General features: G+C 41.7%; 1 protein-coding gene across 1 annotated transcript in view; it reads right to left on the bottom strand.

The window, feature by feature from the left end:
• Nucleotides 1–1533: 1533 nt before the first annotated feature.
• Nucleotides 1534–25981, bottom strand: part of CDH22 (cadherin 22) — a 1063019-nt gene continuing 1038571 nt past the window's right edge. The window contains exons 10-11 of the mRNA XM_086932547.1: nt 15042–15293; nt 1534–6247 (exon numbers count right to left, since the gene is read on the bottom strand). Of these exons, the coding sequence (XP_086788673.1) occupies nt 5706–6247; nt 15042–15293 (794 nt within the window). The 3' untranslated portion in view covers nt 1534–5705. The remainder of the gene's footprint in view (nt 6248–15041; nt 15294–25981) is intronic.

The following is a 25981-nucleotide window of genomic DNA, read 5'->3' on the forward strand; positions in this document are numbered from 1 at the left end:
AAATATGCAAATAAAATACTATCCCTTTATAAAAAGTGCCTACCCTGCAATAGTATGCCGTGTATACCTTTTACGTTCACTACTTATAATTCAATATAATCCTACAGTTTATTGCAGTTAACACTGTTAATGCTCAGCAAAGCACTCCCAACACCCAGTTTCTACACTGTTGTCGCCTAAGTCGTCGCTTTGGTATGGGACTTCTTTGTAGGACGGCTGAGACACACTTACAAAGGCTGAGATTTATTCAACAAGACTTGCATTGGCGCTCACACAACACTGCGCCATTTTGAGCTCTACCCACAGGCCTTTTTTAATGGTAAAAAGTTTGACTCAATGCTTTGTGATGAAAGCATACCCAGTCAAGACATTTGTAAATAACCCTTGAATCACTACCCATAATAACAAGCAGATCTATTTGGCGTGGTCAGTGCTTGTTTTTATTGCACTTGACTGGGTGAGAGCTTTCTGCTTAATTCAGAGACTCTGTCCCTCACCACCCCTTGTTGTAAATATTTTTGTCCACCCTAAGCGTGGAAGGGTATTCTCAGATGTGAGACCCTTGCTCATTGCACCATCAGGATTCAAGCAAACCGGGCCGAAGACGGCTGTAATGCCAGAAACCGGTCCCCGGGAGCTTGTTTCCTTCCCAGTGTAAGAATTGGCTTTTGTAGTTTGGTTTGCCCTGTTCCCATCATGCACTGGGACAGGAACAGACTAATTTGCATACAGCCAGGTTCTGAAACTGGGATGGTGCAGTGAGCTAAAAAACGGTGTTGGATCTAGCCCTGATCTCTTGACTGGGTGAGAGCTTTCTGCTTAATTCAGAGACTCTGTCCCTCACCACCCCTTGTTGTAAATGTTTTTATTGCATGCATGGATATAAGGAGAGCTTGGGCTAGTAATGAGGAGAGATGGGCGGGGATAAGGATAGATAGAAAAGAAGCAAGTGATAGTGTGATGATAATACGGATCGGTGGTTAGAGAAACAGACACAGGGAAGGAACAGAAAAGAGACAGATGGACAATATATGGGCGGCAGCGCTTTGATAGAATGACGGAAGATAGAAAGATGGGTAGCTGTGAGATATAAATCCTAGATAAAGATATATGATAGCACAAAGAAGCATGATAGATACGTAAATAATAGATAACTGGCAGACAAAATGTCATAGACAGTTGCATAATATTCAGACTGATGAATGTTAGATGACTGATAGAGTGAAAAGATGCAGAGTGATATATATGCAAGGAATCATTTGCAATGCCCTTTGGCAATCCAACCCATCCACACAGTAAATGTTCATATCCAGCACAGAATAAAAAAATACAACCTGGATCTGCTCTGTGTGTGTATATTATTCTATAAAGTCATGCAGTAAATTAAATAGTGTTTAGCTTCTTCCCAAGCTGGTAGGCTTATCATGCCCCAAACCATGTGCTATGCCAGAATAACACTGCAGCGTGATGTCCATATCTAAGCTTCCTTTATTCCCCTGAAAAGAAGACAATAAATGACAGACACAAGGAGATGACAGGAACATTTTTAATCTGTTGAACCTTGATAGGCCTTGCAAAAAAATAAATTATTAAATAAATAAATATCGAAAGGATAGGAATCAACGTTCACTCTTCACTTGAGGGACATAGTGACAGTGCGAGACAAACATCAGTCTTCTATGCGCTTGTTACACAATCCATCCCCTGTCTGATACCAACGCCCAACCTCAGGTCATACTTTGTTGTACCATCCTACCTCTAAATCACTGTCGCTCGATCCCTTCTCAAACTATCTTTGCAAGATGGCAATCCTGTGTATATCGAGTCAATTTCCATGTTGCTTTTTCCAGCCAAACTCTTAGAAAAAGTCTGTCACCAGGAATTTGTTACAACTTACTACCTTCTTCACCTGCAAGTCACCGGATTTCACCCAGGTCTTGGAATAGAAGGTGCGCTTGTTCCATAGTGAACGAGCTGCAAACAATTATGGACAGTGGCAGTATTAGGTCCCAGTGTTGCTTAACCTATCTTCTGGATGTGATACAGCCTTTGACATTGTTGACCATCACATCTTTCTGCGGTGATTGGTTGCGATGGAGAGGGGTGGGAAATATCAAGGCTGGTTTGGTCTCTTTTTGTTTGATATGTTTCAATTCTTCCATTTGGGTGTATTTATATCCAGCATCAGACTATCCCCATGGGGATGACACAGAACTTTAAACTCTCCCCACTATTGTGCAACATTCATCTGGCCTTGATGTCCCGTCAGCTAGGTGAGAAGTTGATTACCGTGTTCATGTACGCTGCCGACAGACCATTAATGTAGAACATCAGCAGGATTAAAAGTCTGAAGGCTTCAGCATTCCATCGGCCATTAAAGTTCACCTAGTAGTGAATGAAGGAAAACTGCATGGCCTAAACCCATGATAGACCAAGATCTTCCTGACAAAGAAACACACAAACGTGCCAGACTCAGCATCCTGGTCAAGCAAGAGACTACCCATCCTTCCTAAACTGAGAGAAATCAAGGGTAATGTTAGATGCAGATCTTCAATTTACAGCCCAAATCTCTGTAACCTCAAATACTACATTTAGGGCTGGCGTTAGCTAAGATCTTTTGATTTTACTAAAAGGATCGGTATAAGCTACTTAGTGCTACTGGCTTTCAGTTAGCCCTCTTTATCCATTGGCCTGTTACTGTGCCATTCAAAAGTTCCTTCCACCCACTACAGAATACAGCATGGGACAGTGGGTCAGCCCACTTCAGTCACTGGCTCACTTCACGGTAAGTATGGCATTTTGTCCTTTCACAAAGAGCATGAAGACATTTCAGTTGTGAGAAGCAGGGCAAATCTCTGTACCGGCTACCCATTATAAAACATTCTGGTTTCAAGCAGCAGGCTTTATGGATAAAATATTCGATCAGAAATTATTTTCCTCTTAGCCTACAAATGTCACCATTCATCATCTACACTAAATATTAGCTCCTACAGTAAAAATGTTTATCCTATGGAACGTGATATCTAGATGTGCGTTGTGGGCCAATCTTATTCTGCTTTGAAGACTTTTCATATCGTAATAGGAGTATGAGTCCTTGCTGATAGGTTGAATGCCATGTAGATAGATAGATAGATAGAGAGATAGATTTCATCTAGGCAGTAGAGTGGAACAGCTGGAGATGGTGGATGGATAAATCCACTGATTCCTTCTAATGGTGTGAGCTACGGTCTTGAATGGCAAGCCATTGTTTCTTTTCAGCCAGACTTAATGTTCCTTGGTGCTACACACCTGAAACTCATCAGCAGCCTTAAAGGTCTGCTTGAGGTATTGGCCATATCTTAAATCACAAGTGATTCCTGGTGCTAAGTTCAGCTCTATGTCAGTTATCCAAACTACAATTTGCAGCCCTGCTGCTTTGGTCTAGACTATGCACGCTGTAGACTTAATCCACACCTTAAGTCTCAAAAGAGTCCTATTGATATGTTCAGATGATATCTATTGACTTACACCACCCTACGTTACAAGGGGGTCCTGGTGTCACTCAGTTGAACTTGGCTGCCTTCATTTACCCTAACGTCAGTGACAGGCGAGTTCCAGTAGTTAGCTCTGGTATGCTCCTCTAACTGTCCTAAACCTTGCAAAAGGTTAGTGAAACTGTGAGTCTGAGTGTTTCTTATATTGGACATATCTTCTTTCTTCAATCACATATTAAAGCCTGCGCTCCAAACGTGTTACTTATCAACCCATCTATGCACAGAAACAGCTCCTCAATACACTGGTTAGGGGTATTGACCCTAAATAACCTGTTCTTGTTTGAAGGCGAGTCCTAGAGCTCGGTTCAGAGATGCACCAGTCACAGACACTGATGCCCAGAGTCCAAGATGGTCAGTGGAGAGCACTACAGTGACCGGCACCTGCTATCAATATAGCAGAATTTCTGATCCTCATCATCAAACTATTAAATTTACCAGCTGTGTACCCTGGCTGACGGTATCAATCTCTTCCTCCTTACATGACAATAGACATATACAAAGATGGGTTAGTTAGTATGCATTACCTGTAACAGGCTATCCTACAAAATAGGTCTTGTTGATATTAAGTTGTGAAGAAACCAAGAAGATGAATTGTAGTGCTAAGAGCTCCTAGGATGAATTCAGGAGTGGGGGATCCCTGAAAAAAATTCTGTCTGGCAGAACCAGGAGATGATGGAAGGGTAAGATGGCACTGTAATGTGGAGTGCTGATGCCTCTAACTAGAGCAAGAGAGTAATTCTTAAGGGGCAAAGCTGGCTAGAACTCCATCTTTCCATCTGACATGTTACAAAGAAGGACTGCGATAACAACACTGTATCACGCTGAGTTTGAACGTAGGACTTCACACAAAGGGGGGGGGGCAATTTTTACCAATCCACAGCTCTGAACGCCAATGCCTCATAAAGCCACTTGTTGGCTCAAACACAAGCCCCAGACATTGACACACCAAGTCTTTGACTGTAACTTTGAGCTCTCCGGTCACCATCAACAGTGCAGTTGGAAGAAACATGAGCTGTAGACAAGTAATGAATGTGATGCAGGTGGCTAGGTTGAGGTCTTCAATCCCCAGAACCCCAGCAACAAAATACAGAAACAAATTCAAGGGGCACCTCAATGCAATTTTATATCAATCACTTCCTTTGCCATCACGTCATCACAGGTTGCTTTCTTTTAAATGTTTTTAGTCTTGGAGTACAGAAACACACAATTGAAGGTGGCGGAATCTGCCTGGTGTTTCCACCACTTGATCTCATAGAAAAAAAGCAAGGAAGGTCCAGGTAAAGTTGGGTGGGATAGCAGGAAAAACTGACAAGTTAAAATGTACAGGAATGTTCCTTTTACATGGATGATATCGCTCCAATACAAGAGGGAAGAGCTCAGAGGTGGGGAAAGAACAGCAATGGAGGACAAATGCATAAAAGACATATCGCTCTTCTGACTACTCTCCCATTACCCGTTTCACCTCACTTCTCATGGGAAGCATCTTCCCGTACTCAGCCTCGATTGCTCTTCTCTCCTCTCTACATTTCTATCCTATGCTTTTATTCCTCTTCTTTTTCACTATACCTCCAACTTCTCCTTCCTCTTTATACTCACACTCCACTTTTTGCTTTGTGGCTTACTTCCCACCTGCTCTTGTTTCTTTTGCCCTTCAAGTCTTATCTATTTTTTGTTTCCTCCTCACTTGTAAGCTTCCAATGTGCTCTTTCCACTTCTACGCCTTGTCTATTGTTTGGATACCGATACCATTTGGCCCTCCTCCAATTCTCACACATGTTCCCACTCTACTGTTTCCTTCCCCTTCCTTGTCAGTGTGATTCCATTATTTCTCCTCCTACTCTTCGCTGCTTTGACCAGACATCTCTTTCCTTCTTCATCATTGAGTTATCTCTTTATGAATCCAGCTTTCGTTCCTAGGACAGCCCACCTGCCCGCATGTCCTTTCCGATCAATGCTTTTCTTTATTTGACTCTCGTACTCTCCTCGTTATGGGCTTGAGTCCTTTACGGTGTGGTCTTTGAGTCTGTCTTTTCAGACATGAGCCCAGCACTGAAATCAAGACCAGGAAAACCCTGAAAATTCCAAAAGTGAGAAGGGACAATTTCAGCTGAAATTCTTTGTCACTTCTTGGGTTTGTGTCCACTTTGGGCAAAGGGGGTGACTTCATGTGGGCTAGGAAGCTTCAGAGTCCTCCTGCCCCCTGTGCCCAGTGTACAGCACTGCCAGTGGCCGAAACCGTGGACCCCAGGAGCTGAGGTATGAGAAGTCCTGCTCTGAGCTGGTTGAGCAAGAATTGATGGAGCTCAAAGATTCAGCAGGCGAGGTGGAGCCCTCAAAGGCGTAGGTTTGGAAAGAGTCATAGGGCGGCACAGAGAGGTCCTCATCAGCCTGTCCTACCTTCTTGCTGATGTACTCCCTGAACATGGAAAAGTCAAGGTCAGGATTCTGGAACCACTGGGGAAGGGAGTGCAGTTCAGTGGCGACACCTCCATTTCCGCCACTTTCTACACCAGACCCTCCCCCTCCATCACTTCCTTTGATCTCGCTGAAGTCATAGAGGCTCCGCAAAGCGGACATGTCATAGGCCTCGGTGTCCTGCTCGCCTCCACCCTCGTCATTGTACTTGATGACGTTGTCCCTCATATCCTCATCGTCCTCCAAGCTGAGGTTGCCTTTGTGGTGGCGCTTGAGGGAGAGGATCAAGAGGATCAGCACTGTAGAGAAATATGGGACAATGGGAGAAGTTACTACTAATCATAGCATGAGAAGAAGGAATACAAACACAAGAAGAATGAGAGCCAGATATGTAGCAAAAGTGAGGAGAAAATAGGGAAAATGCAGAGATAGAGAAAGAAGAAATAGAATGGTTATAAATAGCATTTTATATTTTGTGCATTTGCATATATGGTTATGCTACAGCATCTAATAATGGATGTAAGGGGTTAACTTTGTGCAGAAAGCTGAAATCACACTTGAAATACATTGTGACTTCTAGGAGAGTTGTGTCTCTCTGTAAAGTAATTGCTAAGAGAAATCTGTGAAGAATCTTATGTTCCTTTCCCTGGACTGTGTGAATAGTCTTGAATTTGACCTTTGCACTTTCGTAATAACTGTATGAATGCATAACAAAAAATATGTACCAAAGCACACACAAGAATTCCATTTAGTTGAAGTTTTTCAAAAAACCATTCAATATTCCAAAGTCCATAAAGTTATTTTTTATTGTGCAATATTAATTCCATTTGTTGGCTTCACAGTATCTGGTGTGTCCAGAGGTGACATAAAGACAGGTGCAGCTGACACATGTTTCATCCGATGGACTTTTTTAAGGCTGCAGGGGATATGTATACATATAAGTGTATATAATCATGTCACAAGAACTGTTTAGATGGTATTAAAGGTGTACAAGTGTTACCACGCATTTTTTACCACGCACTACACTTACAACGCAGGCATTACCACGCATACCATTACAGCGCATTGCGCTGGGGGGCGCTCTAGGATAGGGAATAAGTTTAATTTTATATCCAACACCTTCCCTAGTATCCACGGGGACTGGAGTTGGAATATAAAATTATACTTACCACTATCCAGCACCTCAAAGCGCTATGCGTTGTAACGGTATGCGTTGTAAATACCGTGTTGTAACGGTATGCGTGGTAATGGTATGCGTGGTAACGTCATACATCCGGTATTATTATGTGGAAAACCTCACCTGAGCAGCGACGAGGCGAAGAGAGATACAACGTGAAAAAGTGGGCGTGCCGATCCAAAGCACTCTAGAAATTGTGCAGTATATTTTAAAATGTGACAACACCCAAATATGCAATCTATGGCCATCGCTTGGTGATTTAGCTAAAAGATGCAAAGTAAGTGCAGATGGTTGAGGTGCCAGAAGTGGTCTCCTGAGTTACACGTGCATTGTGCTTTGTGTGACAGACCCAAAATCATGACTAATTACATCTGTCATTATGTCACATCTGGACACACCAGATACACTGAAAACCAACAAATGGAATACATAATGCAAAAGTAAAAATAATTTACAGACGCTGTAGTATTGATTGATTTTTTGAAAAACTTCAAATAATGGACTTCTTATATGTGCTTCAGTACTTACTTTTTGTTAAGTTTTCACCAAGGACGTTGTCCTAGGCAGGATCAGACACTCCAGGTGGCAGGATGTTCAGAACCATGACAGCGCCTCTACTTCACATTGAAAAATATTGTTCATGAAACTATCGGCCACATGCATCATTGTTGCCGTTTGCGATTTCTTAATTGCGAAAATTAAGGAATCACAATTAAGAAATCGCAAACGGCTATGCACCAAGAAATCTCAATTTGTTTTGCGATTTCTTAAATTTCCCGAATTGCGATTCACAATTTGCGAATCGCAATTAAGGAATTCCTTCCCATTGATTCCTATGGGCCTAGAGGTCCATAGGAATGAATGGGAAGTCATTTTCAATTTGCGATTCGCAATTTGCGAATCGCAAATTGAAAATGCAATTTCAAGGGTGCGGGGGGGGTCCAAAGGACCCCCCTGCACCCCTGAAATATAACTTTAAGTGCATTTTTCACACACACATGCCCCAAGGGCATGTGTGTGTGTAAAATGAAACTTTAAAAAATGCACTTTTGTGCATTTTTTAAAGTTTTCGAAAATTACCATGAAGGTCAACTTCATGGTAATTTACCTGTCCCTATTTGCAAATTCGCAAATTTAAAATGTTCATACATTGCATTTAAGAAATCTCAAATTGCGATTTCTTAAATGCAATCGCAATTTTAGAAATCGCAACGTGATTGCAATTTCTAAAATTGCGAAAAACATGATGCATCCCAATTTTGTCAATTGCATTCGCAAACAGCCGAAAATTGCGATTCGCACAGTTTGCGAATGCAATTGACAATGAGGCATGTGCCCGCAAGTCAATACCAATTGAAAATATTGGATGTGTAATTACTGTTGGCACAGCCACCATGTGTGTGTGTAAAAGTATGAATGTGTGTTAAATAGTGCAATTGCTCAAAATTAATTGTTATCAAGTCACATATTTGTCACACATTTGTGTTGCATCGCTGTTTGCAACCAGCGATGCCACGCTTTTCGTAAATGAGGCCCAATGCTTTTTGTACATACTCCAAAACAAAAATATTAAATAGTAACAATAATGTGTTTTTTTGTTGGTGAGACGGGATGCAATATTTAATTTAAAACACTTATGTCGCGCATCATGCCAGTACACTTAATTTGTATTTGTGCGGAAATGTTTCATTCTGCTCAAATGGCGCCATTGCATTTCCTGGAACCGTTGAATATTGTTCCATCAATAACCAGAGGAATCAAATGCAGGCGGTCTGAAATAGTGGATTTTACTCCAAGCTGTGTGTGTTTATTTTTTTCCATCGCGGACTCCCACTCTACAAGACTAGGACTGGGGGAACAGCTTGGCAGAGGGAAGACTGGGATTTGGGGGGAGCAGATGGCGATCAGACTGGGAGCAGGAGACAGATGCTCCCCGCTTTCGGAGGCCCAGCCTGCAGCGCACTGAGCTGTGATCGGCACATTTGTGGGCAATTAGGCAGCGACATGTTTGCACTGCCTCCGAAAATGCAACAGAAGTGAAGTGCCACAGTGGAAATGAGGGTTCACGAGGTGGAGTCCAAACGAAGGGGGGGAGGGGGTGACGAGGGGAGCCGTGACGCAGATGAAACAAAATCGAGATCTTTGGAAATGGAGGGAAATACATGTATCTCGGAAAGAATGGAGAGGACCAGAAAATAAGGAAAACGAGGGATTAAATCCAGCAACAAAATGAGATAATGAAAGGGAAGAAGGTGGGTAAGAGTTAAGGGGATGGAGCGCAAGGGGCATACTTACTAGTCGCGTGGATCTGCGCCAAATATGGCAGTGCAGTGTTTCAACATTTTCAAAATGCAGGGATATGGATGTACGTTGTTACAACGCCTGCTTTTACCACGCATGCCTTTACAACGCAGGTTTTTCAACGCAAGTCGTTACAACGACTTGCGTTGGGGGGTGCTGGATAGTGAATAGTTTAATTTACTATTCCAACTCCAGTCCCCGTGGATAGTAGGGAAGGTGTTGGATAGTAAATTAAACTATTACCTATCCTAGAGCGCCCCCCAGCGCAAGTCGTTGTAATGACTTGCGTTGAAAAACCTGCGTTGTAAAGGTACTGCGTGGTAAAAGTTGCGTCCTAAAGGATGTTTCCCGTGCAGGGTGCCTACTTTGCACAGAATGATTGTTTATGTGCAGGAAGGTGTGCCTTCCTGCACATAAACAATCATTAATGGCTATTTGTTACTTCTATGTGAGCTGCATTGTGCAGCACACACAGAAGTAGCAATTCGTCATTATTCAATGACTAATTAATGTGCAGGAAGGGACACCTTCCTGTACATAAACAATCATTAATGGCTTTTTGCTCTTTCTATGTACGGTGCATTCTGCAAAAACAAGGAGAAATAAAAGCATTTCTCCTCGTGCACCATTCTAACGCTTGGCCTTGCATGGCTTTCATTTTTGGCGCTGCCACAGATGTACCCCTCCTTGCAAAATCGGGGGCAGCATCAAAAAGCAATGGGTGTTGGAGTGGAAGGCCCACAGCAACACCCAAAGCACGCCCCGTTCACACAGATACCTGCGTGAAAGGGTACCATATTGACAAAGTGGCATTAAGCAACAAAAAAGTGGCTTAGCTCCACTTTCATACTTGCCAAAAGACCCGATTCAGTCGGGAGACTACTGATTTTTCAAGCCAAAAATGGCTTTATTTGGGCTGTCTCCTGCCTGAAATTGCATTTTCTATAATAGAAGTCAATGGGAAATTTTCATTCTCCCGATTTTGTATTGTAAATCTCCCAGGGCCAGATGTAGGTGGCCATTTACCGACCGGTAACGTCCGATTTCGGCCGTTACCGACCGGTAAATGGTCATTCCTGATGTAGGTGCCCTATTTTACCGATTCAGTAAATTTACTGAATCGGTAAAATACTGAATCGGTATTTTAACCGATTCGGTAAATTGGAGATGTAGGTGGGACTCGTCTGAGTCCCACAGGCCTTACCGAATCGGTATTTTACCACCCAATCCAATTGGGTGGTAAAATACCGAATCCAGGTGTGCATGCACATGTGTGCATGCACACCTGTGCCATGTGACAGACAGACATGCCCTTAGGGCATGTCTGTGTGCCACATGTCACACGTGCCTGAATTTGGGGTGCTAGAGGATGTCAAAGTGGCACCCCCTGCACCCTTGCAAAATGCCCATAGGAATCAATGGGCATTACCGATGCGGTAAATACCGAATCTTAACGATTCGGTATTTACCGATTCTGTAATATCAACATCCCCCCCTCTATTTTACCACTTCCTAAATACCGAATCGGTAAAATTCGGTATTTAAGAAGTGGTAAAATAAAATTACCTACATCTAGGCCCCACATCCTTATCCTAAAATGTTGTCATGTAAGCACTTTGTAAATATGATGCAGGGCATTGAGCCACAGGAGCATTGTTAAAAGTGACGTTCCTGTGGCGCAATGCCCTTGTAAAAATGCCCCAAGTGTATGAAAAATTAGGGGCAGTGGTAACGGAAGAAAGAATGATAAATTAAGTGCATGTGGGAAAGAGACTGAGAAATTGGACCTATTGGCTTTGTTGGTGCCTTTTGAAGATACTGTTCAGGATGGCCAAAAGAAATAAAAACACACAAAAATAAAAATAATAACAAGGTGTGAGGGTGCGATCACTATGACTGCGTTAATTTATAGGCGAGCACATGCATGAGGATGCGTACGCGCACTTACTTCACTAGTCATGCCTGCCTACAAAATGAAGTGGAACCATTTTGTGAATGGATTGGTAAATAAAACGAATGAAACACAAGTAGCACAAAGGAGCTGGAAGCAATTTGTTGCCTGGTCCTCACTGACAAAATATATAAATGAAAAGATAAAATACTTTTGGAAAAACAGACAGTGGGAGGAGAAAAATGGAGGAGCCGTGGTGGGAGCACATGGAGAGAGCAACAAAGAAAGTAGGGGAAGCACATAAGCGAGAAACCAAGATGGAGCCTTGGGCGTGCAGGAATTTGGTGAAAGGAGAAACATACGAGAGAGAGAGCTTGCAACACGAGGGAGAGAGCAATACAGCGTGCCAGGAAAAAGATACATGTAGTGGGGGGAAGCACACAAGGAAAAGACCTGGTAAACACATGCACTATCATTAAGTGCTTAAAAAGGAAGAAAACCAAGGGCTGATTTACAAACCCTATTGCTCTGCAGGTGCATCACTTTATTTGGCGCGCCGGTGGCTCAGTGTGCCTGCCCACATTTTCAAGGTCAAATAAAGCCACCCTGTGTGGCATTTCATGGCCTTGTAAATATGGCCCCCTTTAAGGCATTACTCTGTGTGAAGGGGAGTTCCATGGGTGTTGCTGTTGGTTTTCCAACACAACATCCATGGAACCAGACTCATTCCCATATTTACAAGGATTTGTAAACCTCTGATTCCTTCGCCTCCTTAGGTGAGGTTTAAGGGAGGTACAACAAGGAGAAATACCTTCATTTCTCCTATTTCTAACACCTGTTGTGATGGTTTTCGTGGAGCAAGGTGTAACCCGTACAACACAGAGACCCTTGCAACATGGCCCAAGGGTGCCTGCATGGCAGCCCATTATGAGCCAGCGCAGGGAAAAAGGACAGGGATATGCCCTATCTTGTACCTATGGTGCATTCCTGCCCTTTGCTTGTGATGCAGCTAGAAGTTTTGCTGTGCTGGGATGAGTCAAAATATTGTAAATGAGGCCTGTAGTTCCCTAAAAGTGAGAAGTTGAAGGACCCACATCAGTCAAACAGGAAATGGAACCAGATGGACAAGGAAAGCCACTGAATAAGAAGCAGAAGAGAATGGGTGTAGATTGAGCAAAAAGTAATGTAAATGTGGGGCTAGTGAAAAGAGAGACAGATACCAGAGAAAGAAAGAATGAGAGAGATTCTAGGGAACAAAGAAACAAACATGAAAGGAGTAGAGACAGAATGAATGAGTAAATGACAGATGAGTGAGAGAAACTGAGATGGTGTAGAAAAAGAAGTAGTGAAGGCATGTTCTAAAGGAAAGCAAGACATGTGGTCTATTAAAAAATGTATAGAGTGAACAGCCATTGAAGGGATGGGGGAGCCATGGGATGTATAAAGGACTGAGAAACAAAAGTGTGTTAGAAAAGGAAGGCCTAGAGAAGAAATCGTGCAAGAGCATGAAGGCCTGGGGTAGGTTGTGACAAAAGCAGAAAGAGCGATTTTGGAGAAGGGTCTGGAAAAAGACTAGGTGAAAGGTGGCGTGGTTACAGGAAAGGGGGAGATTTGAAGAGTGCCTAAACAAAGAATGAAATATAGAGATGTAAGAGAAAAGGAATAAAAAGGGAAGAAGGCCAAGGAGTAGAGAGGCTTGTTCCTAAAGAAGATAGAGAAAGGAAGTGGCAAACTGTGACAGAAAAGATACAACACTGATAAAGGTTTCTGAGATCAAAATATGTCCCCTGAAAAGACCAGAGGAAAGGAACCAAGAATAGACGGAGACTTAAAAAGACCATATAAAGTAAATGAGATCGAAAAAGAAACAAAGGGGTAAACACCATTGAGGCATGGAGAAAGTAGATGAAACAAAGTGATAATTACGAATAAACAAAATAAGGTAAGATAGAATTAAGAAAGATAAACAAGAGATAGTGATAAAGATTGGTGGGGGATGAGACCAAGAATGAACTGTAGGGAGCCAAGATGTGAGAATGCAGAGAGAATAGGGCAGAGAAGATAAAGAGGTAACAGTGGAAGACAATAAGAGAGAAACAAATAGGCAGAGAAAGCAAGAGCACTGGCAGTGAATACGATAGAGAACATAAGGGCAGAGAAAGCAATAGCACTGGCAGTGAATACGATAGAGAACATAAGGGCAGAGAAAGCAATAGCACTGGGGAGGGGGGCAAAATAGGAGAGAGATAACACCAGGGAAGAAGAAGCATGCGCATTGGAGGGGAATAAGGGGGAGTAATAACTCACTAGAGGAAGAATGGGTGTTGGAAAACATAGAGAATGTATGGAAAGAGCGACGATAGTTACTAAGATGAAAAACACATGGACAGAGGAATCAAAAGCCCTGGAAGAGAAAAAAACAAAAGGACACGTGCTAAGAGGAAACAAGAACATTGGAAGAAAGAAAAACATAGGAAGTAGAAACTGGCCTACTGGAAGAAAGAAAGAATATACAGGATGAATAACAATAGCCATGCAAGAGAATAAGAGATATATAACACCTGGGCACAGGAAGCAGGAACACTAAGAAAGAATAAGAGCAAAAACATATGGAAAGAGGACTGCAAGAGAACACAAGAGAGACAACCCATGGGAAGATGAAGAATAAAAACTGGAAAAAATACAAAGGAGAGAGAGCCCGTGATAAGAGGTACTGACAGCACTGGAAGAGAATATGAGAAAAAGAATTAAGGATAATCCAAATGGAAAAGGGAAATGAGAGTACATGAGAGAAAAAACACATGGGAAGACGATTCAAGAGAAATGGAAAAGGGAAAAAAAGAGAAATATTAAAAGAGGGAGCCAGCACAGTGGAAAAGAATAAAGAGATAAGCAGGTAAAGAGGAAGCAAGAGCACTTGGAGAGAATAAGGGAATACACACAGAAAGTGGAAAACAGTCCAATCGATGAGAACAAGAGGTAGCACGTGTGGTGAGAAAAGAGAAAGAGAAACAGCACATGACACGAAGACAAGGGAGTCAATGAGGAAGGCCAAAGAGGTGGTAATAGAGAACTCGAAAAGGGAGAAAAGCTAACAGAGAGAAAGGAGTGAGTAGAGTAAAAGAAGATAGAAGGCATGGCAGCACGAAAGGGGAGATAAAATAAGCAGAGTGTAAGAAAGACAGTAGGGAGTGAGTCTCAAATGACATAAATTGCAAAGGTGATAAATTCACCTGGTAAATTGATAAAGCTTTAAAGAACGGATTGATCCGTATAAAAGAAGTCAGATAGAGATTAAGACATCTTGCTTGCCACCTAAGAACACCATCTCAGCATCTTCTCTTACCTTCACAAAATTCACCTCCCAGCATCTACGATTCATGACCCTAGGCTGCACAATACTCTTCGATCGTTCCAGATTCGCCTCTTTCAAATACTGCACGCCACTAAATTCGAGAATCAATGCACAACTTCTATCATCCCCACAAATTGGTTCCTTAGCTACAGGATACGCTTTTGGTCCCGCAAAATCTTATTGGAGTCTCCAGAACCCAATGACCTGTGCCAAATTCGTGGTACTCACACATGCTTTTCCAATCCAAAAACATTATTCCAGTATCACACAATACTCCAGTCTTCTTCTCAATGCCATGGATCCCCTTACTTCATTCAAAGCTTCAATTCCTTCTGTATGAGATTCTATTCCATGCCCCATAGCACTTACCGATGAGGATGAGAACACAGACCAAGAGCGCGATGAGCGCGCCAGGACTGAGAGCTGCAGACATGACGTAGGCTGTAGTGTTGCAGGACTGGATAGCCCCTGCGCTGTCGCACTCACACACACGAATAGTCAATGTCCCCGTGCTGCTGAGGGCAGGTGTACCGCCGTCTCTCACCAAGATGGGTAGAATGTACAAGTCCTGTTCCCTGCGGTTGAAGGCTACTCTTTGAGTGTGAATGGAGGCCGTGGTATCTGGAGAAACAGAATGAACAAGGTGCCAAGTGTAAGTCAGTGTCAAACCTGAACTGCAGTACTTGAAATGCACTGCTAAGGCCCTTATTACAGGTAGGGGGTGATATTTCATCTTCGCAAACGTTTCAGAATTCAGTGTAAACACAGAAACTACTGCACACCATATCAATCTGATGTCTCACACATTGAAGAGCAGGACCACCCAAGTCATAAAATAAAATAAAAATGCAACAAAGCTCAATATGAAAAAGTGTAAACTCATGTGGTTGTCAAAAACGGCAACTACTATACTGTAACTGTGGAGATCCCCAGTATTTGGAAATGGAGCTAAAGTAAGCGCCCTCAAGAAATTGGATGACATCTGCACAAAAGATTGGATACACTCACCATGACATCATGTGCTGCTTTAAAAATGAACCCCTGTCAAGCTTCCAAACGACATTTGTTAACCAATTGCGAACTCAAAGAAAATTGAGATAAGTATGCTGCATGGTGAAGACAAAAATAACTACGCTGAAGGACTGAAATGTATAGGCGAAGAAAAGCCCCTATTACCAAGATGAATATCAAAAAAGTATAATGTCTCATAATGCCATTCATTGAGCTGTAAACATGAAATCAATGTACTGACCACGCGTGACACCAGATGTAGGCTAAATCTATATCATGAGTAGATCAACTCTTCCAAAGGAACTCTGCATACATAGTATGTATGACACATTAAGGAATGAAAAACAAGAGCAACCTTGTACATTATAAACAAAGAAAACAAATCATGTCCATTTTATCATTCAATCCATTTGGGATCATGGTGTTTAGCTGTTTTATCCACCAGATCTCACATTGAAATAACAGTTTGGAATTGTCTGTGTCAGAGCTAATGCACAAAGTTTCTAGGATTGTGAATCTCAGTTTTGCTATGTTGTAGTTGTGTTCCACCCAATGTACAACTAGGCTGGATTTGAAGTTCTTGGTCCGGATCATACTTTTGTGTTTGGTTATTCTCACCTTGATTTTTGGCTCTGTTTTACCTACATATATAAAGCCACATGGGCATTTAAAACTGTAGATTATGAAAGAAGAATTGCAATCACCTGAATATCTCAATTTGATGAGTTTGCCAGACTGTGGGTGGGTTATGGTGTTCCCTTTGATTACATTATTGCAATGCACACAATTATGATATTTACGCATGCCAGTTCCGGTGGTGCTTTGGGTAGATTCGGGTCGTGTTCTCATTTCTATAATGTTCAGACTAAATGTGTGCGCGAATAATTGTTGTTCATCAAACAATTTCTTGAAATCCGGTTCATGCTGTAAAAGTTTCCATCGGTTCCTATTGATCCTTTTGATTGCTGCTCATTTTGTTGAATACTTAGAAAAAAAACACTTTATGGGTGAGTGAGTGGGTGTGTAAATGGTGTATGGATGAGTGAGTGGGTATATGCGAGACAGTATAGATAAATGAGTCGGTCTGTGAGTTTTTGCATGAGTGAGTGAGTTGGGTATGCCATTGGTTGTATGAGTACCTGAGTGGCTGAGTGAGCGGTTTTATGGGTGAGTGAGTGGGTATGTGAGTGGCTTTAAACAGTGAATGACAAGGTACAAGTGTGGCTGTATGGGATGAGTGAGTGGGTGTGTGAGTGGTTGGAAAAGGTGAATGAGAGGGTGTATGAGTGTCTCTATAGGTGAGTGAACTTTTGCATGAGTGTCTGTATGGGTGACTGAGAGGGTACAAGACTGATTGTATAGGTGCGTGAATGGGTGCATGGGTGAGTGAGTGGGTGAATGAATGGCTGTATAGGTGAGTTTGAGAGAGGCTCTATGGAAGACTGTGTGGTTGTCTTAGTGACTGTTTAGGTGACTGAGTACATGCGTTATTATAAGTATGAGTAAGGGTTTGGGTGTGTGAGTATCTGTATGGGTAAGCAACTGGTTGTGTGAGTGCCAGTATGAGTGAGTGAGTGGGTATGTGAGTGGCTCTTTGTATGAGCAAGTGGGTGCATGAGTATTTGTATGGGTTTGTGAATGGGTATCTGAGTGGTTGTGTGGGTGAGTGAGTCGGTGTATGAGATGTTGCATGAGAGCGTGAGAGGGTGTGTGAGTGGTTCTGTAGATGTTGTCATCAGTCATGTCATCAGTGATGTCACTGACCATGTCATTAGTGATGTAATATGTGGGATCCCAAGCGGCGCCCTGCGGGGTATAAGCTATAGTTAGCTCAGATATTTTGACTGTCGAATTTCTGTAGTTTTTTACGAGTGAAAACTGAGCCTAACTGTAATTTTCCTGTAACCTTTAAATTTTTCAGTGAATTTCTAAGGTTCTTAAAAATTTCTGTTTCCTAACTATAACGTCCCTGTAACCTTGGGCCTTTTCAGTATATTTTGAAGGTTGTTTTAAATTATATTTCCTAACTATAACGTCCCTGCAACCTTTATTTTTTTCAGTGAATTTCTATAGTTTTTAATGTTGCTTCCTAACTGTAAGCTTTGAAAGTGAGTTTGCGAGTTGGTGTCTTGATGGGTGTGTGATTGAGTGTTTGTTTCTAAATGGGTCTGTGTGTGTGGGTGTGTGTGTCTGAGTGGGTGCATTAGTTTCTGAGTTTTTCTGTGAGTGGGTACATGAGTGCCTGAGTCGGTGCTGCTAATCTTCTGCCTTTTTCTTATCACGTATGACCTTTATTTTGCCTCTTTCAGCTCATTGCTGACCTTAATTTTTCCTCTTTCTGCTAGGCAAGGGAGGAGCTTGAGGAGTTTCATTGTGCAGAATTATGCATGCTTATGGAAAAACTCCACCAGATTCCACGAAATTCTGTGAGGGGTTGGAGTATTGCTTGCCACCGTAATTGAGTCCCCTTGGATACTGAGAGTAGTTAGGGGCCATGAACCCCTCCTGTTACCACCAGTAAGTCCCCCACAGCGGGACTATTGAGAGGTAGTCGGAGGCTGCGCCCCCTTTCTCAAGCACTTTGCAAACATGCCTCCTGGCATACTACTGGTTGGGGGATGAAGTCCCTATTGCTGCTGAGTGCACTTGGGAGCCAAGAAGCCCTATTGTGCGAAAAGTAAGTCTCCCACAGCAGGATTGCTGATACCTAGTAGGTTACCCCCGCCACCTTTCTCAACCAGTCTGCAAAGGGGCATCCTGGTGCACTACTGGTTGGGGGATGAAGTACACCAAATCACAAAAACATGATCTCCAGAAAAAATATACCTTGCTGCCAAATTTTGTGTAATTCTGTAAAGCAGCAGTTCGGGATGTAGTCAAGTTCAAAGCCTCTATGGGGAAATGAATGGGGAAACGTGTTTTGGATCCCCTTTTTCTTGTCCCCCGCTTGACGTATTACCAAGAAACTTGCAACACAGCAGCTCAACTGAGCAAAGTATATGTTTTGAGAATTTGTTGTAGATTCGTCAAGCCGCACCAAAGTGTTTGGCAAGAAGAAAAATCTCCCTTCCTATGGAAACAAGGCCCTAACTATAACTACCTACTGGCATCTGCCAGTAGCAAATAACACACAAAAATAACTGTGTTCTCATAAAAAAAAATTGTATATATATATATATATATATATATATATATATATATATATATATATATATATATATATATATATATATATATATTCCATAGATTCTTCTCACTTCGTTCCTTACGATGGAAGTCACGGCACGGCAAACAGGTAGGTTTTTACAAAAATTATTTATATACACATATATATCCAAATAACGTTGTTCCTCGTCAAGAACAGTTTGGGCGCTCCAAAGTGGATTTCGAAACATTCAATTTTCTTGCTCAGGAAATGACAAATCTACACATTTCATTTACAGCCTGCCACCTTGCTCACGAAGGCAAATGCCACTTTTCATTCACATTCAACACAACCTTCAAAATAAACACAAAAGAAGGAGTGTGAAGTGTTAGATGCGTTGGGCTGGTCATCGCCATCTTTAAACATGCAAAATTAATTCCTAAGAATAAAATTATTTCATGAATATATAGTCCTTCCATTTAAACCCCCACCACTGCCTGATACATGATAGTAAGTCACTAATATTAGATTCCACAATTAGTTGCAGTACAACATTTCATAATAATGAGCAAGACAATCTTGCAGTTGTTTTAATCAGCTCGGAAATCCTTGGGGAAGAGAGAGGGGATTCACTGTAATAATCACATTCAAGGTCTATTCTTAACACACAGAACTAAATTCTTAAACTACTCACTCACTGCTGTCGGCAAGAGTCACTGCTAAACCAGCTTGTGTGCCATCAACTAACCCTTAACTTCATATGTTTAATACAAGATTCTCACAACATTACATTTCATCACAAATACAGCATACCCCTTTAAATTTGTATCATCAGATGCACATGGATATCCAGTCATTGAACAGTATGATTCAACGTACATGAAATAGACACCTTCCTCTTAATTTTACCAAGTGATACACCAGTAATAAGGATACAAGGCATAAGCGCCCAAGTGGATTGTTAGATCATCATTATGGAACCTCCTAAAGTGTATCAAAATGGTATGCACCATACAACCAATCACTTTTGATGACACAATATAGATGTCAGACAATGATGTTAAAAACAAGAAACTCATAAAACTAGTGTAGATTAGTGAATTGTACCAATTCCCAAACCCCTAAAATTAGTGTAGTGTATTTTAAAATTCCAGATAACTGATGAAAGAGCCCTTAGGTAGTGTTGACCAGAGTTCTATCCGGTATGCCGTTCTGCATTGAGGTTGAAGTCATGCAAATCCCTACTGTCCAATTCCAGAATAAAGAATGTTTCTAGTTTATGTAGCTCTTTTTCCTTGTCTCAATTTTGGGACGTGTGCTATGCAGCTGTATCTCAGAACTGTAGGAACGTTTTGATGGTATTAAGTCTAAGAAAGTTAGGCAGCAAAAGGAATGACCTTGGGACAGCAATTGACATTATTGTGGGAGGCAGGCAGCCGCCATATTTTCAGGCATAGTCTCGTTCTGAGGGGCACACTCAAAACCATGGCCGTTATACAGGAGTTAACTGGACTGTACATGGGTGATGGCAGGGGAGATGTGAGCAAGTAGAGCTTTACCCTGTGGCATATTTCCTACCTCTTGTGAGTAACATAGGAGTTGGTCTAATGGTATTTGTATTTGTGCCCATTATTATGGATAGCCCTTTTGAGTTCTGCTAGTGGAGACAGCCACTTTAGGCCTTCTTTGGGCACACTGGAATTTGTTTCCAGATGCTCCTGGCCATTAGGGGGATTCAGAAAAGGGGGTGGTGATGAACAGAGTGTCTGAATTAAGCAGACCACTCCTACCCAGTCCAAAGATCAGGGCTTGATCCATCACCGTTATTTAGCTCACTGCACCATCCCAGCTCAGAACCTGGCTATATGCAGATCAGTCTGTCCCTGGCCCAGTGCATCATTGGAACAGGGCAGACTAAACTGCCAAGCCAATTCTTCACCAGAAAGGAGACAAGCTTCCGGGGACCTGTTTCTGGCATTTCAGCCGTCGTCAGCCCGGCTTGCTTGAATCCTGGTGGTGCAGTGAGCAAGGGACTCATGTCTGAGTATACCCTGCCACACCTATAGTGGCCAAAAACGATTCAGAAAAGGGGGTGGTGATGAACAGAGTGTCTGAATTAAGCAGACCACTCTTACCCAGTCCAAAGATCAGGGCTTGATCCATCACCGTTATTTAGCTCACTGTACCATCCCAGCTCAGAACCTGGCTATATGCAAATCAGTCTGTCCCTGGCCCAGTGCATCATGGGAACAGGTCAGACTAAACTACCAGGCCAATTCTTCACCAGAATTGGCCATTAGGGGACATCCCATGAAAAAAGAGAAACTGTGACGGAAAGCAAATAGAAATAGAATGAGACTGTTGAAACACACCATAGGAAATTTTCATCGATGAAGACATTCTACTTGAATCCTTTCTACTGATAATGGTTAGGGTCATCGCATCTCTTAAGAACTTGTTTTCTATCTTCTCAAGTTCAAACGAGGCTTGAGAGACTCATCACTGGCTGCTATAGCACATGGCTCCACCACAGTAAGAATGAAATACCCTTAAATAGTTGTCAAACGAAATCATCCTCTGCTGCATGAAATGCCTCTCATTTAACTTGCTACCTGACTCAATCTTCCTCCTAGCATACTAGTTGCAAGTCATTCTTACATTTGCTGATATGGTTTTACAAATATCTAATACTTAGATATTCATCTTTGCTTCAAGGTTATTGACCAACATAACTGAGGTATAGACTAATCCCCAATTGTACTGTGTTAGACTCTGTTAAATTTTACTTAGGGTTATTTTCAAGACAGTATGTCGATTCTGCTTACACTTTATGCCTTTGCCATCCAATGATCCTCAGCGTAACATACTTTCAGAGATGTCCGTGCCCTATAGATCTTTCACCACCTGTACCTTTATTCCAAACCACCATTGGACGATGAGTGTTTTGGCACTAAATCCTACTTGTCTAGCATGCATACAGATAAGCATGGTGAATGTTGGAAAAACATGGTACGGGGTAATCCAGATTATTTTCTAAACATGTCCTCTCAAACACCCCTCACCCTTACTTACATCACCCGTAGTCCGCCACCGCTCAGTCTATTTCTGAGCTACCACTTTCCAGATTACCCCTACTCTCTTCCCTTCCATATATTTTGTTTACTTTCCTAGCTGTTTCAAAACTTCTTATTCCCATTCTACATTCCTTTGCTCAAGATCCGCACTCTTTTCTACAACCATTAAAACTCCATGACTTTCGATTTTATCCATCCTGCGGTCGTTCCACCTCTACCCCTTGTTTTCTACCTCTTCTCTCCTCTTTCCTACTTCAAGTTCCTTCCTTTCAGCGTTGCATCTGTCTTCTTCCTCCTCGCTCACCTTTTTACCTATTCCCCTCCTCTGGCCCTCCCATGTCTATTTCCCTATGTCTGATTTCTCTTCGTTCCCCCTTCCTTTTGAGTTTCTTATTGCTCCCTCCCATTGTCTGGCTGTGTTTTCCTTTTTTTATCTTCTTTCTACAGCACCCTCATTCACAAGGCCCTTTCCTTTCTCCCCTCTCTCCTCTATTTTCATATCGTCGCACTTCCCTCTCCGCCTTCGTCAATCCTCTGCCCTCCCTCTTATCGCCCTTTCATTTGAATCCTCTGATGCACTTCTCTCATATTTTTCTGCTTCGCCCCACCTTCTCTTCCATTCCTTCTCCTTTTCTCCCTCACTTTTCAGCATTCATTTTACCTTGTCTCTTCCTCTGCTTCCTTCATTCCTCCCCACCCTCTCCTTTATCTTCTGTCTCATCTCTCACCTCCTATTTTTCATTTCACACTCTAGCTGCTGCTACTTCCTTTTCTCCTCTGACTACTCATTATTCTCCTATATTATTTTATTTCATCAACTCCTAGTAATAACCCCCCTCAATTCCATCTCCCTTCCTCTGGAGGCAGAAAGTGTGTGAGCCCACCAATATAATGAAAACATAACCAAAGTTTACATATGGGGCAGATATAATAATAGCACACTCTCTGAGAGTTTGAGTGATGTAAGGAGTGTGTGGGGTTGTGGAGACATGCTCTGCCGAACATGAGTTTGGACAAAGGACAGTATCAGTATAGTATCAGTTACTGCACAAACTAGTGGAGGTAGAGAACGTAACTAGAGGTCAGTGCAGAGCTGGGCACATGTTTGCTGTGGCTGAAGGATGGACCCCCAGAGCTGTGAGACAGGTGGCAGCAGTACAGAACAGGGCAGTGCTCAAACAGCAAAATGACCCTGCACATTAGCATAACCGACTGGGTCCCAATCAGTGAAATTAACGCAGCATGGCAAAATATCTCTAACAAAAATAGTGTGATACACAAATATCGCAACAAAAATATTGGCAACCAAAATATCGAGTTTTCAAACTGTGTTTTTACTTCAAAAATAAAAAATAGTGTGTTGAACCAGAAGGGACCAAACGATATGGAAATATCTATATATCTATATATCTATATCTATATCTATATCTATATATATATATATATATATATCTCTATATCTCTCTCTCTATATATATATATATATATATATATATATATATATCTCGACCAGAGGAAGGCTTTAGCCGAAATGTGTCGCCCATTACCACGCTTTTTGCCCTTTTAATAAAGGAAAATAAAAGGATTTGCAGCAACTTGAGTGCCGTGCCACCTACTTCCTTGGCCCAGGTTTTAAACAGCAACAGGATTTCTGCACCGAATAGGGTGAAAACTATAGATAGATAGATAGATAGATAGACAGACAGACAGACAGACAGACAGACAGACAGACAGACAGACAGACAGATAGATAGATAGATAGATAGATAGATAGATAGATAGATAGATAGATAGATAGATAGAAAAACTATATAGCTATATATGTTTTAGTTTATTATATAGCATTAGATTTAATTTAGTAAAAGATTCAATTTTAAATAAGATATTTAAAAGTAGATACAAAACATAATTATTATAAAATATATAATTATATATGTACTTAAAACAAATAAACACATATATAAACAATTAAAAACATTACATACAAAGTATTAATAATATAAATAAAAAGAACAAACAGACACACATCTATGAAACCAATATAATAAATTACATAACAATATACAATGAATTTTCAACCAATAAGATTAAAATATATAAATGAAAACCCCCAAATCATTATTATTATAAAATAACACGAAAGTGCTTAAGATATCAAATAAGACCAATATTACTACATCCTATTCAAACATTAGTGGGGATATTGATGACCCTTGAACGAGGGCAATATACTATTCTCACAGCAACATAAGCAAGCTGTAGAGAAAGTGTTGGATTTTGAAAGAATCATATACACTATTTCCACTGCAACGTAAAAAAAAGTGTTAAACTTTGTAGGCATCAAGCTTATTATTCCATCTACAACGTAAGCAAAAAGAGAAATTGCTGACCTTAAGAGGGGTTTGATTTACTTTCCCCATTTCAATCTGAGCAACAGTACGGAAAATGTTGGAATTTGGCATTGGTTACATTTCCTACTGCCTCTCAAACTTACGCAAAAGCAGGGACTTTAGAGAAGTTGGGATTTTTAGTTCAATGATGAAACTTTTTTTGAAAATACATTTACATATAAAATAAAAAAATATTTGAACATTAAACATAAATAGAATTAAATATTTTCTACAAATTCTATTGATTGACAAGAAATATGACAAATAAACATACTTTAAAACATTCTAATTATATTTAAAAAATGCAAATTTCACAATAAAATGATAATCTGTACTAAAGTATAACATACAAATATTTACATAGTACTAATACTTTATATTGCTATAATACCAATATTTTATACAACTATATTAAATAAAACAAGATTAGATGCAATGATATTCCTCCGTTCTATATTCAGTACATGACATTTTTGAGTTGACAATATTTTTGACACAATATTTATTCAATATTTTTGGTAGACCACACTGACCTTTGTAGCTGTTGTTAGTGGATAAAAGTTAAGTAGCTTTATGCACTGGGGCCTGTGTAGAACACAGACTGACTGAGTCAGCCATGCTCCAAGAGTAGTCAAGTCAAGTCAAGTCATAGAATTTGTATAGCGCACTACATACCCAGAGGGTTTCAAGGCGCTTAGGAAGGGGAGGAGGATTACTTGTCAAATATCCACGTTTTAAGTTGCTTTCTGAATGCTAGGTGGTTCTGGGTAAGGCGAAGGTAAGCGGGGAGTGAGTTCCATGTTTTAGCAGCCAGGTATGAAAAGGATCTGCCTCCCATGGTGGTCTTGTTGATGCGAGGTACAGTGGTGAGGGCTTGGCTGGAAGAACGTAGTTGGCGGGAGGGGGTGTAGAAGGACAGTCGTGAGTTGAGGCAATCTGGTCCGATGTCGTAGAGTGATTTGTGTGCGTGGGTAAGCAGACGGAAAGAGATCCTCTTATTGACGGGTAGCCAGTGGAGGTCTTTAAGGTGACCAGAGATGTGTTCGTTGCGTGGGATGTCTAATATGAGCCTGGCTGAGGCGTTTTGGATTCGTTGGAGTTTCTTCTGGAGTTTTGCGGTAGTACCTGCGTAGAGGGTGTTTCCGTAGTCCAGTCGGCTCGTGACCAGAGCGTGGGTGACTGTTTTCCTTGTTTCGGAGGGGATCCAGCGAAATGTTTTTCTGAGCATGCGAAGAATGTTGAAGCAGGAAGAGGATACGGCGCTGACTTGTCTGTTGATTGAGAGTGAAGAATCCAGGATGACGCCTAGGTTCCGTGCGTGGTCTGTCGGGATGGGTGCTTTTCCGAGGGCTTCCGGCCACCAGGAGTCGTCCCATGCAGAGGGGGATGTACCTAAGATGAGGACTTCTGTTTTGTCCGAGTTCAGTTTCAGACGGCTTTGTTTCATCCATTCGGCAACTTCTTTCATTCCTGCGTGTAGGTTAGTTTTGGCGGTGCTGGGCTCATTGGTGAGAGAAAGGATCAGTTGAGTGTCGTCCGCGTAAGAGATGATGTTGAGGTTGTGTTGGTGTGCGATGGCCGCGAGGGGGCTCATGTATACGTTGAAGAGGGTGGGACTGAGTGAGGATCCTTGTGGTACGCCGCAGATGACTTCAGAGGCCTCGGACTTGAATGGAGGAAGGCGGACTC

This window comes from Lissotriton vulgaris, chromosome 7 (genome assembly GCF_964263255.1).
Source record: "Lissotriton vulgaris chromosome 7, aLisVul1.2, whole genome shotgun sequence".
Classification (NCBI taxonomy): Eukaryota; Metazoa; Chordata; class Amphibia; order Caudata; family Salamandridae; genus Lissotriton; species Lissotriton vulgaris.